General features: G+C 48.3%; 1 protein-coding gene across 1 annotated transcript in view; it reads right to left on the reverse strand.

The window, feature by feature from the left end:
* LOC148511668 (protein kinase C delta type-like) overlaps nucleotides 1–19,355 on the reverse strand; it is a 65,239-nt gene that overhangs the window by 28,221 nt on the left and 17,663 nt on the right. The window contains exons 3-6 of the mRNA XM_088482806.1: nucleotides 19,090–19,263; nucleotides 17,359–17,450; nucleotides 2,173–2,235; nucleotides 1,662–1,800 (exon numbers count right to left, since the gene is read on the reverse strand). Coding sequence (XP_088338932.1) covers nucleotides 1,662–1,800; nucleotides 2,173–2,235; nucleotides 17,359–17,450; nucleotides 19,090–19,212 — 417 coding nt within the window. The 5' untranslated portion in view covers nucleotides 19,213–19,263. The remainder of the gene's footprint in view (nucleotides 1–1,661; nucleotides 1,801–2,172; nucleotides 2,236–17,358; nucleotides 17,451–19,089; nucleotides 19,264–19,355) is intronic.

A 19,355-nucleotide genomic window follows, 5' to 3' on the forward strand; every position in this document is an offset into this window, starting at 1 on the left:
CATCCCGATGATTGGTATCCAAACGGGTCGGGAAAGTATACTTACCCTCTCTACTTCCCCCCCTAACCCTCCCCGTTTTGTGCCTAACCCTAGCCCACCCCCAATAGGGCCTAACCCTAACCACCCAAAAACCGAACCCTAATTACGCTCCCGAAACCTAACCCTCCCCCCAGACTTACTAATGCTAAGGACACCCCAGACTTACTTCATTCGGGCACGCGTCCTTCAGTGTTCCGGCGTCAGGATTAAATAGGTGTCGGTATTTCGACGCCTATCTTAAGTTCCTATCGGGGTTTCCTTGTCGGTATACATAACTACATCCCTATGTGTAAGTGTGTTTATACTGTTTATATGTGAGTGTATGTTTTATATATATGGTAGGCATCCTGGATCTTCAAACTGGATACGGTTTCCCCTAGAGGGTTAAACGAACGCATATCATGGAACATGCTTTTATGAATGAAATTCTTTGGAATCAGTACATCATGCATATATTGTTTGCTCTAAATTTATTATGCTTTTGAGCTATTATAATACAGTATATTTATATGTAGTTACATATGTGAAAATCGTCTTTGTGCTACTTATATTTTCTATACACTATTTGGCATTGATATTTGTTTTTAACAAATTGATTGATTTAAACCTCTTCTTTTCAAACTCGGTTTTTCTAATCTTGTCTTTTTCTGTTCTATCTTCACGTGTTCTCTACAGGCAGGTCAGAGCCGGGCAAGCGTCTAAGGTTTCCATGACAACCGCCGAGAATGTGAGCTGTTGCGTCATCATGATGCGCTGCTTACTCCCTCCGGTTTCGTGCACCTGGCGGCCCTGCCTGGTCTACAATCACTTCCATGGTGGGGATATAAGGTAAGGTGACTAATTGTCTCACTTCTTATGTATTCCTGACGACGGGGCTTGATAGCCCAGAAACGTTGAATAAATCTACACTCTGATCGGAAGTCCTGCAGCATTTCAGTGATATATATATATATATATATATATATATATTTAGGACTCCCCTAAAGGCTCCATGTGGGGCTTTCAGGTTGAAGGGAAGGGTAGGCTCTGTATGGTTTGGAGAGGGCCCACACCATTTAGTTGCCCTGGGGCCACCACAAGCCTTAATCTGGCCCTGGTAACGTGTCTACAGTACACATTGCCTATAAATGCATTGTGACATCTTGTTGCACGGCTGCAATGGTGCTTTTTATCAGGAGACAACACGTGCTGGTCTCAGCTTTCAGTTTTCCTGGTGAGGAGAAAACATTGCCATGTACAGTATGTGTCAGTGTAGAGACAGATTCAATTATCCCCAGGACTTACCACACGGCTGCAGCTCCTGGGTTTAATGCTCAGAGCTATTTAATTACTTACCAATATCCGCCAGCAGTAAGCCCGCAGCGCATTTATAGCCTGTCTAATTTGAGATGGTAAAAGCAGCTGAATGACAGCTGTAATAGGAATATTACAAATGTCCTCTGCTGATATGGAAACTGTTGTATGAAATCTCAGTTTACTTTCCTCGTTATTGGATAGTTTGTAGGTTTAATGTACAGGTGTTCTTACAATGTGCCTTTTGTAGCCATATTGCCTTACACCAGGCTTCTCTATGAAATGTGAGTAGTTACATGAGTAACAGTAGGAAATCCTGTGCACCTCACCTCAGGAGCGATGTAGCCACGTGTTCCTGCGTATCCATTGGCTGTTCTGTCTCCCAGCATGTTTTCAATTGCAAGACCGAAGTCTGCAATCTTCAGATGACCCGTTTCAGCAACTAGAATGTTTTCAGGCTTGAGGTCTCTGTGAAGAAAATACAATCTTTGTATGCACTGAGACTATTGGTCATACCATTAAAGCAGATATATTGGCCATCTACTATGCTGCACAGTCAATGCAATATGTCTGTGAATGATGTCGTTCACAGACATATCAGGGGTACACACCTGATGACATGCTCGCGATTTATCGGTCATTCAATTGAACAGCGGATATAACGCCCAGTGTGTACCCATTATAAGATGTAGGTGGAAATATGTGGCAATGAATAAAAGTATAATATGTAAAAAGTAGAGCGCAGGCAGACCTGATAATAAATATATCACATTCTGCATATTACAATCCATACTTATATACTTATATTATACCATTGTTATAGTGTAGCTTTATACTTACCGATGGACTATGCCCTTGGAATGTAGGTATTGAACCCCACATACAATCTCCGCTCCATAGAACCTGATAGAAAGAGAATAAATCAATGTTTCATTGTTAGGATGCTTACGTAATGGCACAGAAATTTCAAGTCAACACTCCCTATGTATTCTGACCATGTCCCTGTCATTTGTTTATATTTACTAACTAATTTCTCTTTGGTGATCCCTATCACTAATCTAACAGTATTCACCTCGCTATAAGATCGGCCAACTTGCATGCCCGCAGGCAAATAGCACCTTTCTAAGTGATCAGCTCCACCCCAGCTCTATCCTAATTGGATGGTGTTATACCAATGTGTCCTTCTCCCTGCATCTGACAGCTGCCTCCTTTCCTATATAAAGCTGACTCGCCCCGCTGTTCTCTCTGACCTGCCTAATGGAGCCGAGCCTGAGATCTGGCAACAAGAGTGAGAGCAGAATCTCCTCCAAACACATGTGGTGAGTAATATATGTATACATTACTATAGGGACATTCCTCATCAAGTGACAAATGTAAATTACCTTTCTGATTGTGGGCCTGATTCAGAGCCGGACGCTATTTGCGCTCGTTCGTTCAGAAAAAGGGGCCGGATATTTAAATAGAGCGCTCGCTCTTTGCGGTGTGTTGACGCCTCTATGTCTGAACGAGCGAACGAAACATGCGCTCGCTATTTTTAAAAAAACGCCCCCTGGCCGCTCGCATCCTACGTCATCTCCGCTATTTATTAGATTAATCGAGTACATCGAAAGGCGTATGAACCGCTCGCAGTACTTGTGGTAGGATTTTCCTACCGCAATCATGCGAGCAGTTCAGGCTAAAAGACAACCAAGTGACGTGGTCGATGACGCTGCTTTGTTAATTATGCACACCCTTAAAATGCCCGTTTTGATTTCGGATCTCCACTCCCCGTTTTCAAGCACCTTCCCCTGTTACCACTCACAAACGCCTCATCCTGTCACTCAAAATAGCAGGCATTCGCTATTTTGCGAGCACACAATTTCCGACCGCAATGACTGGTTCGCGCATGCATATTACAACCCATATGCATGCGCAGTTGTGCGAACATCGCTCGGAGCAAACGAGCGGCCGCTTACGAGCGGCTCTGAATCAGGCCCTGTGTCCCAAATATACATCTCATGTAGCTTTTGCTTTATAAGTGTTTGACAATGTAAAAATGTGGGTAATATTGGCATTGGTGAGCATATGATTCTGAGTGGGACCCAGCCGCATCCGTGTGTGCGTCTTTTGGTGCAGTGACTTTATGCCAATGATGCTACAAAGTCCTTCCCTGGTGTACACCTGTGCCTACGAATGTGCAAGGACCGAGACACCCACTGTCAGCACCCGTAATGCTGAAATACAATTGGTCATACCACTGACACTGGCACCAGCCCTATGGCAGATGCAGTTTCCCCATCCGAGTACGGCCTCCTATATGAGCGGCTGAGCTGGCAATTTATGACTTTTAAGGTCCATCGACAGCCTGTCCAATTACTTTATTTCATATTATTCACGGGAGTTTTTAGTTTTTCTTGCTAGATTTCTACACATTTTATATGTATATGTGTAATTATTTGTAATATAATTATTTTTAATAATATTATAAATAATGACACTTATACATAGAAAATGAAATATCAAATAAATATATTTATACATGTTTTCCTTTTTCCTGTTTGATACACCAGCGCCTGGCATAATTCTCCTGGTATAAGTGGTTGTGAGTCTGTGTACACAACCATTTTCAATGACATGCCCATGACACAATGGCACACCCATGACCTGCCCATAGCACACACTCATGACCCGCCCATGGCACGCCCATGACATCTTGTTTGTGACATGCCCATGATGACACATTGATACGCCCATGACACAGCCATGAGATGCCCGTTACATGCCCATGAGAAGGGCCATTTCTGTGTATGCTCTAAGCCACCTCCCTGTCACCGCCCAGGAACGCCAACTACATTGGCAGCACATTTCTGAGACTGTGTCTCCCGTGCCCCTCAATTGCAGCTCTGACCCTGTGCGCACACTATTTGGGCACATGCACAGTGCGACATAGATTCATGCACAGAAATCGGCAATGTGTGCAACTCAGAGTTAGGCCCTTCATATTCTCAGGTTAGGATCAACATATTTAAACAAATAAATACATTTTGCTTAGAACATAATATAATTTGTTATACCACATGGCAGGGCCGAAGCTAGGATATCTGTTACCTGGGGCAAGGCAGTAATTTCTACTTCAGGGTCCATAGGGTATCCACAGGATACCTTGGGGTATAGGTGTGACGTCAGTCGCTGGGCACCATAGAGTTAAGCTTTTCAGCCTCCCAGGATGCACTAGGGTCCCCCTCCTATTCCCCGCCCCCGAGCCAAGGCACCTCAGTTTAGTTTGGTGCCCGGCCGGTGTCGGGTGCACCTGTCGGAGTGGGGGCTAGAAGAGCCCCTGAAGCTTTCTTCAGTGCAGCTGTGGCTGCACATCTGGATGTACAGCATGGACAGTCAGTCCTGACGTCCATGCTGTCTTCCCTACACCCCCGCCGGTACCAGAACGCCGGTACCGATCCGGGGATGCTGGTGAGCATCTGGGGTCACAGCTAGCGGTGACCCCAGATGTTCCGGACCATGGCCGGATCCAAGGGGGACAAAGGTAAGCAGCGGGGTCCCGCGGTGGGTCCCCGCTGGTCACATGGTCCTAAGTCCCCAGGCAGGGGGCTCTCTGGGGACTGGCTGCAGCGTGGAGCCAGGCGACCAACCTGCGCTTTCCACTACCCCCTGGGACAGCGGACCGCAGCAGAGCGGTAGCGCTGCGGCGTCCCAGGGGTTAAATGCATGCCAGGGGAGCGCGCATTCCCTGTCTCACAGCCGGCGCCTCCCCCGCTGCACACAGCCCTCTCTGCATGCTGCCGACTGGTCCTGTGGCAGCGCTCCTCCCCCAGGCCAGCCTCCTCTCTGCTCCTCGGCGGCCATCTTCTCCAGAACGCATGGTGAACGCTGCTGGAAGCGCTGGACGGAAGCATCGTGGTCTGGGTCCCCCCGCATACCTCTACTCCGCTGTGGCTCAGGTCTGTGTATGCAGCGCTGTGTCCTACCAGGCCCTGTGTCTGTGTAGTTGAGTGATCAGCGCTGTTAGTGCAGGAATTGTTATTTCTCTGCATTGTATGTGACTATGCTAGCGCTGCCTGTAACTTTTCTTCTCTAAACTCTCAGCTTTATTACTGTCCCTGTTCTTTCTGCTATCCTTACGATCAGGAACCTCTCCATACTAAGGACGCTGATGCTAAGTCCAAAGTATATATCCCTGGACTTATTCAGGCGGTCCGCACAGCCTTGGTGATTGAGGACGAAGTTCCCCCAGCGGCTAAATCTAAGTATGCCTTTTTCAAAGATGTGAAGGGCGATGCCACAGTCTTTCCTCTTTCGGGTCAGTTGGTGGACCATTTAGAGGAGGCGTGGAAACAGCCTTGCAAGCGATACCAGCCGCAGAGACGCCTGGCGGTGGCTTATCCGTTCGCGGATAATTATTTTGCTAAGTGGGAATCCCCTCCACAGGTGGATTCTCACGTGACCCGTCTTGTCCGTAGTGCCACATTGCCGATGCCATCCATGTCCTCCCTTAAGGATGCTACGGACCGCAAGGTAGAAATCTGCCTGAAGTCCGCTTATTCCCTTGCAGGGGGGGCAGCACGGCCGGCTATGGCTATTTGCTGGGTTGCCAGAGCGATGGAGCGCTGGGCGGATTCATTAGAGGCTTCTTTTGAATCCGACTGTCCGGCCGAACAGGCGGAGTTGATTGGCAATCTCCGTGATTCGGCCACCTACATCAACGAGGCGGCTCTAGACATTAGTACTCTGGTGTCTAGAATTTCTTCAGCAGCGGTAGCTGCTCGTCGCACCTTGTGGCTGCGATCCTGGAAGGCGGATGCAGATTCCAAGAAAGGTCTGGAAGCGTTGCCGTTTACCGGAGAAGTTCTCTTCGGTCCGGATCTGGATAAGATTGTGGCCACGCTGGCGGCAGCCAAATCTGCTTATCTCCCGTCGGCCGCTGCTCCTTCTGGTTCTGGACCATCGTCCTTTCGGTCATCTAGGGCCCAGGGCAGGCCCAAACCACAGTCGTTTCCTCGACAGGCTGGCCCTAAGAAATCGGTCAAGCCCCGGAAGCAGGCATGGAGTACCAGACGTCCGGCCCCCAAGCCAGATGACAAGCCTGCGGCCTGACGGTCCGGGCCTCCCTTTGGGGGATCCCAGGGTGTGAGGCCACCTGCTACAGTTCGCCCAGTGTTGGTCGACCACTACGACAGACACTTGGGTTCTGGAGGTGGTTTCCCACGGATACGCCCTCTCCTTCCGGCACAGACCCCCGGCTCGCTTATTCACCACGGGTCTACCATCAGACCGGAACAAGGCTACGGAGCTGCGGAAGGTATTGCACACTATGCTCCAGGCTGGAGTTATAGTGCCTGTTCCATTCTCCCAGAGGGGCCAGGGTTTCTATTCAAATCTATTTTTGGTACAGAAACCCAATGGGTCATATCGTCCGATTCTCAACCTCAAAGCACTCAACAAGTCTTTGAGGGTCCCGAAGTTTCGGATGGAGACCCTACGGTCAATCATTCTGGCGCTGGAACCTGGGGACTACATGGTGTCATTGGACATACAGGACGCTTACCTGCATGTCCCTATTCTTTTGCGCCATCAACAGTTCCTCAGGTTTGCAATCCGCAGCGACCACTTCCAGTTTTGGGCGTTACCTTTTGGCCTGGCAACAGCACCACGTGTTTTCACCAAGGTGATGGCGGTCATGGCGGCTTCTCTGCGGCTGCAGGGAGTCCGCATGTTGCCGTATTTGGACGACCTGTTATTGGTGGCAGGATCTCCAGAGCTCCTGGTACGCCACTTGGACCTGACCATTGCACTGCTGCAACGGCACGGCTGGCTAATCAACTGGCAGAAGTCCACTCTAATCCTGTCTCGGAGGATTCTGCATCTTGGAGCATTATTGGACTCGGGACAGCAAAGGATCTTCGTGACGGAGGACAAGATCTCTGCTTTAGAGTCACGGGTGCGCAGTTGCCTGTACAGCCGCCGGGTGTCCTTACACTCGGCGATGAGGTTACTGGGCTCCATGGTGTCGGTGTTCGACATGGTGGAATACGCCCAGTTTCACTCCAGACCTCTGCAGCACCTGATCCTGTCCAAGTGGTACGGGCTGCCTCAGTCTCTGAAGTCCCAGACGATTGTGCTCACCCCGGAGGTTCGCCTGTCCCTTGCGTGGTGGTTACAGACGACCAACCTCAACAAGGGACGTCCGTTCTGGGTTCCAAATTGGGTCCTGTTGACAACGGACGCCAGTCTTCGGGGCTGGGGAGCAGTTTCGGGTCCACACTTGTTCCAGGGCAGGTGGACGCCGACAGAAGCGGAGCTTCCAATAAATATCTTGGAACTCTGTGCGGTCTTCAATGCTCTCCAGCAGGCACAGCGGTTTCTCCAGGGTCGCCCGGTGCAGGTCCAGTCGGACAACGCTACCACCGTGGCCTACATAAACAGGCAAGGAGGAAATCACAGTCGGGCGGCTCTCGTAGAGGTCTCTCGGATCCTGGTTTGGGCGGAGCGCAATCTTCCGGCCATATCAGCGGTCTTCATCCCGGGAGTGCTAAATTGGGAGGCGGACTTTCTAAGTCGCCAAGACGTTCATCCGGGGGAATGGTCCCTGCACCCGGACGTTTTTCAACTACTGGTGGACAGGTGGGGTCTTCCAGAAATCGACCTCATGGCGTCCCGGCACAACAACAAGTTGCCGGTGTACGGGTCTCGCACAAGAGACGAAGGGGTGTCTCTGGTGGATGCTCTGTCCGTCCGGTGGACGTTCCAGTTCGCATACCTGTTCCCTCCGGTCTCCCTTCTTCCACGGGTAATCCGGAAATTCAAACAGGAAGGAGGGACGCTCCTGTTGATAGCTCCCGCGTGGCCCAGACGGCACTGGTTCTCAGACCTTCAGGGTCTGTCCGTGGACAGTCCTCTGCGGTTGCTGCTACGACCGGACCTTCTGTCTCAGGGTCCTTGCCTTCACCCAGACCTGACTCGGCTGTCTTTGACGGCGTGGCTGTTGAGACGGCCATGCTGAGGTCCCGGGGGTTTTCCAGCTCTGTGGTGCATACCATGTTACGAGCTCGGAAACCGTCTTCCGCGAGGATATACCATTGCGTGTGGCATACGTTCTTCCAGTGGTGTCGACCGAGAGGTTATGCACCGCGGGAGTTTCGTCTGTCTCGGATTCTCGCCTTCCTGCAAGCGGGACTAGATCATGGGCTTCGCCTTGCTTCTTTGAAGGTACAGGTTTCGGCCCTATCTGTCTGGTTTCACCGTAGGATTGCTACAATCCCGGATGTGCGCACCTTTATGCAGGGTGTTCTCCACATTCAGCCGCCCTTTGTTCCACCTGTGGCGCCTTGGGATTTGGCTGTGGTCCTGAGGGCTCTCCAAGGACCGCCGTTTGAACCACTGGGCTCAGTGGATCTTAAATGGCTAACAGCTAAGACTGTTTTCCTTCTGGCCATTGCTTCGGCCAGACGTGTTTCTGAGTTAGGGGCTCTTTCTTGTAGACCCCCTTTCTTGGTTTTTCATGGGAACAGGGCAGTGCTCCGCACTCGGCCCGAGTTTCTTCCCAAGGTTGTTTCCCAGTTTCATGTTAACGAGGAAATAGTTGTTCCGGCCTTTAACTCACCGGGTCTTTCCGTGGGTGAGGCCTCTTTGGATGTTGTGCGGGCCTTAAGGACTTATGTTGACCGCACTTCTTCGTTTAGGAAGTCGGACGCTTTGTTTGTCCTCTATGGCTTCCGTAAAAAGGGTTGGCCTGCTTCAAAGCAAACTTTGGCAGCCTGGATCCGTATGGCTATTTCTGAAGCTTATCTTCATGAAGGCCTACCGGTCCCACCTTCTCTGAAGGCTCATTCCACTAGGTCTGTGGGTCCTTCGTGGGCAGCTCGACGTGGTGCCTTGGCAGTTCAGATCTGCAGGGCTGCTACGTGGTCCTCTGTCCATACCTTCGTGAGGTATTACAGGTTTGACACCTTCGCCTCTCAGGATGCTTCCTTCGGGCGGCGGATTCTCCTTTCTGCACAGGAGCGTCCCCACCCTTAAAGGATACTGCTTTGGGACATCCCCAAGGTATCCTGTGGATACCCTATGGACCCTGAAGTAGAAAATATGAGATATGGTAAGAACTTACCCTTGTTATCTCTATTTCTACGAAGTCCATAGGGTTCCACAGGACGCCCGCCCTGTCGCACCTGTGCTGCAGATGGGCTTTGCTCTGGTCACCGGTTTTCCGTCTCCCTCTGGTGAGAATGTGATTCTTGTATGTGTCCAGATCTTTTTTCTCTCTCTTCCTTCTCCTCCTCCGGCCTATGGCTTGATAACTAACTGAGGTGCCTTGGCTCGGGGGCGGGGTATAGGAGGGGGACCCTAGTGAATCCTGGGAGGCTGAAAAGCTTAACTATGGTGCCCAGCGACTGACGTCACACCTATACCCAAGGCATCCTGTGGAACCCTATGGACTTCGTAGAAATAGAGATAACAAGGGTAAGTTCTTACCATATCTCATATTTTTGCACCTCCTCCCTTCATGTACCTGGATTTGTCCTTGCTCCTCCATAAGGCAGTGCACTAGTCAGACGTCCCTGGTATAGTGACTTACATTATTTCACACACCATAATGCCCATTACACATTATGCCACACACTGTAATGCCTATTACCAAAGTTCCACTTACATATTTGCCCCTGACACCATTTTATGCCCCACAGATAGGCTTCTAATTACTTTTAAATTACCTGCTCATTGTCAGGGGTTTTATGCTCGATGCCAGGGGTTTCATGCTCATTGCCAGAGGTTTCATACTCGATGTCAGGGGTCTCATGCTCATTACCAGGGGTCTCATGCTCGTTGCCAGGGGTCTCATGCGCGTTACAAGGGGTCTCATGCTCTGGGTTTCATGCTCCTTGCCAGGTGTCTCATGCTCGATGCCAGGGGTCTCATGCTCGATGCCAGGGGTCTCCCACTTCGATGCCAGGGGTCTCATGCTCGATGCCAGGGGTCTCATGCTCATTGCCAGGGGTCTCAAGCTCGTTGCCAGGGGTCCCATGCTCTGGGTTTCATGCTCATTGCCAGGAGTTTCATGCTCGTTATCAGGTGTTTCATGCTCATTGCCAGTGGTCTCATGCTCGATGACAGGGGTCTCATGCTCTGTGTCTCATGCTCGTTGCCAGGGGTTTCATGCTCGTTGTCAGGGGTTTCATGCTCATTGCCAGGGGTTTCATGCTCGCTGTCAGGGGTTTCATGCACTGGGTTTCATACTCATTGCCAGGGGTTTCATGCTCGTTGCTAGGGGTTTCATGCTCTGGGTTTCATGCTCATTGCCAGGAGTTTCATGCTCGTTATCAGGTGTTTCATGCTCATTGCCAGGGGTCTCATGCTCGATGCTAGGGGTCTCATGCTCAATGCCAGGGGTTTGATGCTCATTGCCAGGTATCTCATGCTCATTGCCAGGGGTCTCATGCTTTGGGTTTCATGCTTGTTGCCAGGAGTTTCATGCTCGTTATCAGGTGTTTCATGCTTGTTGCCAGGGGTCTCATGCTCGATGCCAGGGGTCTCATGCTCTGGGTTTCATGCTCAATGTCAGGGGTTTCATGCTCGATGCTAGGGGTTTCATGCTCATTGCCAGGGGTTTCATGCTCATTGCCAAGGGTTTCATGCTCATTGTCAGGGGTTTCATGCTCATTGCCAGGGGTTTCATGCTCATTGCCAGGGGTCAATGCTCATTGCCAGGGGTTCCATGCTCATTGCCAGGAGTTTCATACTTGTTGTCAAGTGTTCCATGCTCATTGCCAGGTGTTTCATGCTCATTGTTAGGGGTTTCACACTCGTTGCCAGGGGTTTTACATCTCCCAGCAGCACCAGCATTCCCAACGCTTACGGGAACGCTTGCTATTCGCTGGCCTAACAGACACTAGAGGTCCAGTAGGACCTCTAGCATCTGTCTCCTCCTAGGCGGCGCCCATTTTTGGAGGGCCATTTTCAGCAGATTCCATGCGGTCGGCTAGTCTGCATGGAATCTGCAGCCCACAAGCCACCATGCCCCACAAGCCTCCGTGCCCCCAAGCCACCACAGGGTCTGAGTCAGCCCTTCAGTACCCCCTCAAATCCGATGCCTAGCCCCCCCTAGTTGCGGCCCTCCACATGGCTAGGTGTAAGGAGGATAACATAATATAATTTGATATACCACATGGCTAGGTGTAAGGAGGAGAACATAACATCATTTGTTATACCACATGGCTAGGTGTAAGGAGAAGACCATAACATAATCTGATATACCACATGACTTGGTGTAAGGAGGAGAACATAATATAATTTGTTATAGTTAAACCACATGGCTAGGCCACGTGGCCTGTGGGCTGGTAAGATGAGATGCGGCCTTTGGGTCGGTAACAGCCCCTGCTAGTTGTGACCTGAAGGCCAATAGGATGAGATGCGGCCTTTGGGCCGGTTATAACAGTCACTGGATGCAGTTGCAGCCTTTGGACTGTGAAGCAGCCTTGAGGGCTGAAGGACTTGGCAAGGTGACGCTGGGGTGCGCTGAGTGCCGCCGGGGTGACACCAGCGATTGTACACAAAATTGCGTACTCAGGACGCTAAAAAGCGCTTAGTGTCGCCGGGATGACACCAGCGATTGTACACAAATTTGTGTACTCAGGACACTGAACGCGGCCTGCACCGCCTGGATGACACAAATGGCTGGAGACAGGAATGTGGACCGGATCGCCTAGATGACACAAGCGGCCAGTAGTACTATTGCGGACCGTGCCACCTAGATGACACAAACAGCTGGCAGTACTATTGTGGACCGTACCGCCCAGATGACACAATCGGCAAAATCAAGGAGGCAGACTAGACACAGGTAACTCGACTGTAAACAGGAGACCACACTGGAACCGGAAACACGTGGAACGCTATCACCGGCATGGAGTGAAGGGCTGGCTGGAATTTAACAGAAACAGGGCCCAACCAGAGCAAGTCTCCCTAATGACAGACCAGTGAGCACCTGGGCTGTGCAGAGACAGGAGAATCAATCAGTGGGCACCTGACAGGCAGTAATTAGTGCAGAGGCTCAGCAGCAACCAAGACTGGAACTTCAAACAATATCCTGCTAACCACAGATCCAAACAGGAGGAAGGAGGAGACTTCAGCGAATGCTTGCCCAGTGCTCACCCCGCACAGCAATGGCAGTGCGGCGGCTTGTGATAATTACTAGGTGTGAGGAGGAGCAGGGGTGCCGAGAGGGGGAGGAGCTTGCTGGAGGGGCCCGGGTTCGGCACCGCTTCCCCCCCTCTTACATCACGCAGCAGCCCAGCACACACTGCTGTGTGCTGGGCTGCACTGGAGACTGCTTGCGGCTGCTGAGAAACAGCCACAGCAGTCTCCGACACTATGCCTGTGGGGGGAGCGATCAAGCTGATCACATCCCCCACTGGTTATGTGCCGGGCTGAGGGGGCTCACTGCACCCCCCCTTATCAGTGCGCAAGTGGCGCTGCAAAACGTTTTCTTTATTTACTTACGGGGGTGTGACCGCACCTCCCGTGATTAGGCCACGCCCCCTTTTTCCGGGCCCCAGCACGGCTCTTGACAGGCCTGAGGAGGAGAACATAACATAATCTGATACACTACATGGCTAGGGGTAAGGATGAGAACATAACATAGTCTGATACACCACATGGCTAGGTGTAAGGAGGAGAACATAACATAGTCTGATACACCACATGGCTAGGTGTAAGGAGGAGAACATAACATAATTTGTTATACCACATGGCTAGGTGTAAGGAGGAGAACATAATATAATCTGATACACCACATGGCTAGGTGTAAGGAGGAGAACATAATATAATTTGTTATACCACATGGCTAGGTGTAAGGAGGAGACCATAATATAATCTGATACACCACATGGCTAGGTGTAAGGAGGAGAACATAATATAATCTGTTATACCACATGGCTAGGTGTAAGGAGGAGAACATAACATAATATGATACACCACATGGCTAGGTGTAAGGAGGAGAACATAATATAATTTGTTATACCACATGGCTAGGTGTAATGAGGAGAACATAATATAATCTGTTATACCACATGGCTAGGTGTAAAGAGGAGAACATAACATAAACTGATATACCACATGGCTAGGTGTAAGGAGGAGAACATAATGTAATTTGTTATACCACATGACTAGGTGTAAGGAGGAGAACATAACATAATCTGATACACCACATGACTAGGTGTAAGGAGGAGAACATAATATAATTTGTTATACCACATGGCTAGGTGTAATGAGGAGAACATAATATAATCTGTTATACCACATGGCTAGGTGTAAAGAGGAGAACATAACATAAACTGATATACCACATGGCTAGGTGTAAGGAGGAGAACATAATATAATCTGATACACCACATGGCTTGGTGTAAGGAGGAGAACATAATATAATTTGTTATACCACATGACTAGGTGTAAGGAGGAGAACATAACATAATCTGTTATACCACATGGCTAGGTGTAAGGAGGAGAACATAACATAATCTGTTATACCACATGGCTAGGTGTAAGGAGGAGAACATAATATAATGTGATACACCACATGGCTAGGTGTAAGGAGAAGAATGTTTTAAAATCCCAAAAACCTTGACGGTTTAAGATTGTCCACACACAATTTCAAACATCTCAGTGCAATCTTATATTTTGAACCATTTTTGTTAATATTAGCACATGAACATTTCAGATGCTGCACTATATTGCAGTCACTTATCAAACATCTATATATAAAAAAAAAAATGTTGACAAATTTTATGCAAGTGCAGTGAGAACTGGAGCAAGGCCCTACCCGCCCTTCCCTCACAGCTCTCACTGGCTGCCACAGACACAGCCTCTCACCCCCTCCAGCATTGTGAGGAGAGAGAGGGAGGTGAGAATGAGAGGGAAGTAAGATATAGGGCGGAATTCAATTCTTTGTAGCCCCTATCGCGCCCGACGGAGCTATTCAATTCTTGCTCCTGTCGGGCACGATGAGCTGCCAGCGCTACATTTCAGCTCGCAGCCCCTGGGGGATGAGAGCTGAAATGTGCGAAAAGTGACATGTTTGGGCACCCAAACATCACTTTTCGCGATCGCGCCCAGCACTTTGGTTGGGTTTAGCTGCTTTACGCGGCTAAACCTGACCTCTATGAGCGCGATCAGCACGAAAATCTTGGACAATTGCATAGCGGCCCGCAATCTCCTGTCACTTTAGACGGGAGATGCGGGCCGTGAATACAATTGAATTCCGCCCATAGAAGTAGGAGGGGAGAGAGAGGGAGGAGGAGAAGAGAGAGTGTGGTGGGGGAGAGAGAGGGAGGTGAGAATGAGAGTGAGGGAAGAGAGATATAGAGGTAGGAGGGGGAGAGACAGGGAGTGAGAGAGGAGGGGAATAGAGGGAGGAAGGAGGGTAAGAGATATAGATGTAGGAGGGTGACAAAGATAGAGAGAGATAGAGGGAGGAGGGGAGATAGGATGGTGAGAGAGAGACAGAGGAGGGGAATAGAGATATCGATATCGGCCCGATATGACTTTTCCGGCCATATCGGAACAACATATCGACAGAATCGTTCAGTGTGTATGGCCAATCTGCACGCTCCCATGGTCGTTAGCGATATCTTCTGGTTGGCCCTGCTGAATGGCCAACCGGACGATATCGCATGCAGTGCCATGCAAGGTAATGAAGAACGGAACAAGGTATAATTCCGTCCTTCATTACATAGTTTGATGTGTACCATGGATATGATATGTCGGCCCATCGGCTGCCATATTATCTGGGTACACATCGCTTCAGTGTGTACGCAGCATAAGACTTAGCTGTGATCAGTGGCTTGTTTGCACACTTTGATAAAACAGCTTTACAATTATGTCACAGCTGTTGTTCCCGGATAATATTACTGATATCCCAATTAACATAGAAACATAGAATTTGACGGCAGATAAGAACCACTTGCCCCATTTTTAAACATATTGTTACCTCAACCCTTATTGAGCCTTACTTCTTCTGAAGGATATCCTTATGTCTATCCCATGCATGTTTAAATTGCTCTACTGTCTTAGCCTCTACCACCTCTGATGGGAGGCTATTCCACTTGTCCACTACCTTTCTGTGAAGTAATTTTTCTTCAAATTTCCCCTGAATCTACCTCCCTCCAATTTCAGAACATGTCCTCTTGCTCTAATACTTCTCTTTCTTTGAAGAATGTCTCCTTCCTTTACCTTGTTAAAACCCTTTATATATTTGAACGTTTCTATCATGTCCCCCCTTTCCCTTCTCTGCTACAAACTATACATATTAAGATCTTTCAGTCTTTCCTGGTATGTTCTGGGGTGTAGACCTTGCACCATTTTAGTTGCCCTTCTTTGTACATTCTCTAATGTACTAATATCCTTCTGGATATATGGCCTCCAGAACTGAACATGGTATTCGAGATGAGGATGTACCAATGACCTACAGTATACAGTGGTCTTGTCACTTCTTTCTTTCTACTACTGATTTTTTTCCCTATGCAACCAAGCATCTGACTTGCCTTCCTCACTGCTTTGTTACAGCTTGCCTTTAAGTCACCTGAAATAGTGACTCCTACTGTAGATTCCTTTCCTCTTCAGTAGTTTCCAGTATAGTGCCATTAATACTATATTTAGCCTTTGGATTTTTGAGACCCAAGTGCATGATCTTGCATTTTTTGGCATTAAACTGTAGTTGCCACATTCTTGACCATTCCTCTAGTCTACCTAGATCATCAATCATTTGTTTTACCCCTCCTGGTGTGTCTACCCTGTTGCATATCTTTGTGTCATCTGCAAAAAGGCATAGCTTCCCTTCAATACCATTTGCAATGTCACAAATAAAGATATTCTGCCCATATAAAGTGGGCAGAATAGGGAGAACCTCACCAGGAATCCATGGTCCAAATACAGATCCCTGAGGTACTCCACTGGTAAAATTTCCCTCTTGAGACTGCACACCGTTTACTACAACTCTGTTTCCTATCCTGCAGCCATGATATCCATTCAACTATCTTTGTATCCAATCCCATGCTTTCCAGTTTATTTAACAGTCTGTGATGTGGAACAGTGTCAAAAGCCTTACTAAAGTCTAGCTTATCTATATCTATGGCCCCCCTTTATCTATTTCCTTAGTCACCCAGTCAAAAAAGTCAATAAGATTTGTTTGACATGATCTCCCACCAGTAAATCCATGCTGTTTTGAGATAATCTATGACTCTTTATTTTAAGAGTGTTTCCACCAATTTCCCTACTACTGATGTAAGGCTCACTGGTCGGTAGTTACTTGCCTCTTCCTTGCTTCCACTTTTGTGCAGTGAGACAACGTTTGCTTTTTTTTAGTCCTCTGGAATTACTCCAGTAGCTAGTGACTGGTTGAATAATCCTGTTAATGGTGTTACCAGCACCCCTTTAAGCTAATTTAGTATCCTTGGATGTATCCCATCAGGCCCCGTTGATTTATCCACTTTCAGGTTTGAGAGTTCTGTTAGGATCTTCTCCTCTGTAAATGTGCTTGTACCTACTGTTCCCGTCTGCTCCATGGGAGGTTTCTGTCCTCCCTGAGCTCACCTTGTGTTATGGTTTGACAGGTGTACCACCCCAGTCAAACTCCCCACATGCCACTGTCCCCTTGCCTTCTCTCTCAGTAGTGAATACTGAACAAAAATAATTATTAAGATGATCAGCTATTACATTGTCTCCCTCAACAATACTGCCTCTTTCTGTCTTTAATCTTTTTATTCCACCTTTTGTTTTTCTCCTTTCGCTTATATACTTAAAAAAAAAGTTTTGCCCCCTTTTCCCACTGACTGTGCCATTTTCTCCTCTGCTTTTACCTTTGCACATCTGATTACTTTCTTAGCCTCCTTCTGTTTACAAGATACTCCTTTTTATTCTAAGATATAACACAGATGTAATTTATGCTTATAAACACTGTGTTATCTATTTCTATACATCAGAAGAAAACGTTCATTAAGTCCATCCTCTATCTAGTTGTGTTTACAAGATATCATTCTATATCCTCACCTTGCACTGGGGATGTCAAGGCGGCCTTCCCTTGTGAGGAGCTGATGGAAATCCCCACCACATGCGTACTCCATGCCAAGAAGCACGTGCTCCTGTTTATGGAAGAAGCAGTAGTATCATTACACATGTCGGGGAAGCCAGGAGGGAACAAATTGGACTGTGGGGAAATGTCATCTAGCACATAGCACTGATCCCCAATCTATGGGCCACATAGCACTCATCTCCAATCTATGGGCCACATAGCACTGATCCCCAATCTATGGGCCACATAGCACTGATCCCCAATCTATGGGCCACATAACACAGGCAAAGCCGCTCTCTTCTTCCTGCAGGAACCAGGACAGATACACGGATACCTGGTACAGAAATACCGCTGTCTCCCTGTATCTGTCCTTTCTTGCATGGCCCTGAGTCTGGCTTTCTGCAATCACCCACACAGCTGCAATGAGGCCTCTTATAATTAATGTCAGTCAAGCAGCAGAATGAATGAGCTACACTGTGATATGCCCCCAGACCATTACTGTCCTATAGTAGAGCATGGTCTCACAAGTTTTACCACATGGGAGGACAGGTAAGTGATATGTAGGGGAATGTGTTACTGCATAGTTGGGACAGCTACTCTTCAGGAACCTGTGGGAGGTTCCTGATTTTTCAGGTAGTCCTCCCACACCCCCGGAAGAGCAGGCACTTCTCCCGCATCCCACCTACTGCCGAGTAAAGTGGGCAGAATAGGGAGAATCTTACTAGGAATCCATGGTCCGTCTGGAGGGGAGGGGCATAATGACTCGTTTCTATGATAAATGCATCATTTGGCCCCACTACCTATTCAAATATGCGCGATTCACAGCATTTTGTCATAAGGTGACACAGCCTATTTATATAAATAGTCTTGTCCTGCCCATTACTGCCCACCTGCATCTCCTTTCCGGCTTCTCCTGGAGAGCACAATGTAAAAGTAGGTAAGTATGAGTTGGGAGGGGTGGGGAAGAAATACAGTATGTTACTGCAGTGAGGAGGGGGAATGTCTTGTTACAGAGGTTAGGGAGGAATGTGTTATAGCAGTGATGGTGGTGTAATAAATTATATATCCCTATAATAGTGGACAGCTGGCTCTTAGCTATATTTCTATGTTAGGATATCCCATACTCATCACCTGCTATGTCCTCCCATTTATCAGCCCTGTAACTGCAGCTCCTCATATAATCCCACTATTAAATGATTATCGGCGAATGTCTGTGACATATTTAGGCCAAGTAAACAGCCAAATGGAGCCTCCCGGCAAATGGAGCCTCCCTGCGGCATGGGGCGACTGGTCGGGTAAGGTGGGCTGGAGGAGGGGGAACGAGGAACTGACGGAATGCAGTTCCGCCTCTTTTCGGCCCACTTTAACAACTGCATCCTTCACTTTTAATAAGAAATGTAACCATATTCATGTACTGCCAGCACTGGAGTAGATATGGCAGGAGATACAAAACTGCTGTGTACATGAATATAAAACTGCAGGAAGCACTTAATAGTCTGATGCGACACATACACTCAGGTACAACGTTCAATTCTATTGTCTATTTTCAATAACCTCTATATCACCAAGTGTTGTAGATACAGAATGCCAGGATTTCTGGAAATGATTAGATGAGATTTGCTTTCTAGGAAAGAAGAGTCACAGCAGAAATTGAGGATATATGGTATATGTGTATATATTGAGCAATACAGCGATAATGACAGCAGTACCTTGGTCTGGAAAGCAAAGTACCCATGGATAAGGAAGGCGCTTCCCGATGCAAGTTCTAATATCCTCCTCTCCACAAACACCATATCCTCCTCGCCCTCCGCTAGCAGCTCTCTCTTGCTCATGACTTTAACGGCCAAATGGTGACTGCCATAGGAATCTGCAGCCAGCAGGACCTAGAGGAAATATTACAGAGTCAGCCTCATAAGCCACACAGGAATGTAAAGGCAAATGCATTGTTGTTTCACAGTGATTGTGTATTAACTGT

This window comes from Taudactylus pleione, unplaced genomic scaffold, assembly GCF_031769625.1.
Source record: "Taudactylus pleione unplaced genomic scaffold, aTauple2 ptg000296l, whole genome shotgun sequence".
NCBI lineage: Eukaryota > Metazoa > Chordata > Amphibia > Anura > Myobatrachidae > Taudactylus > Taudactylus pleione.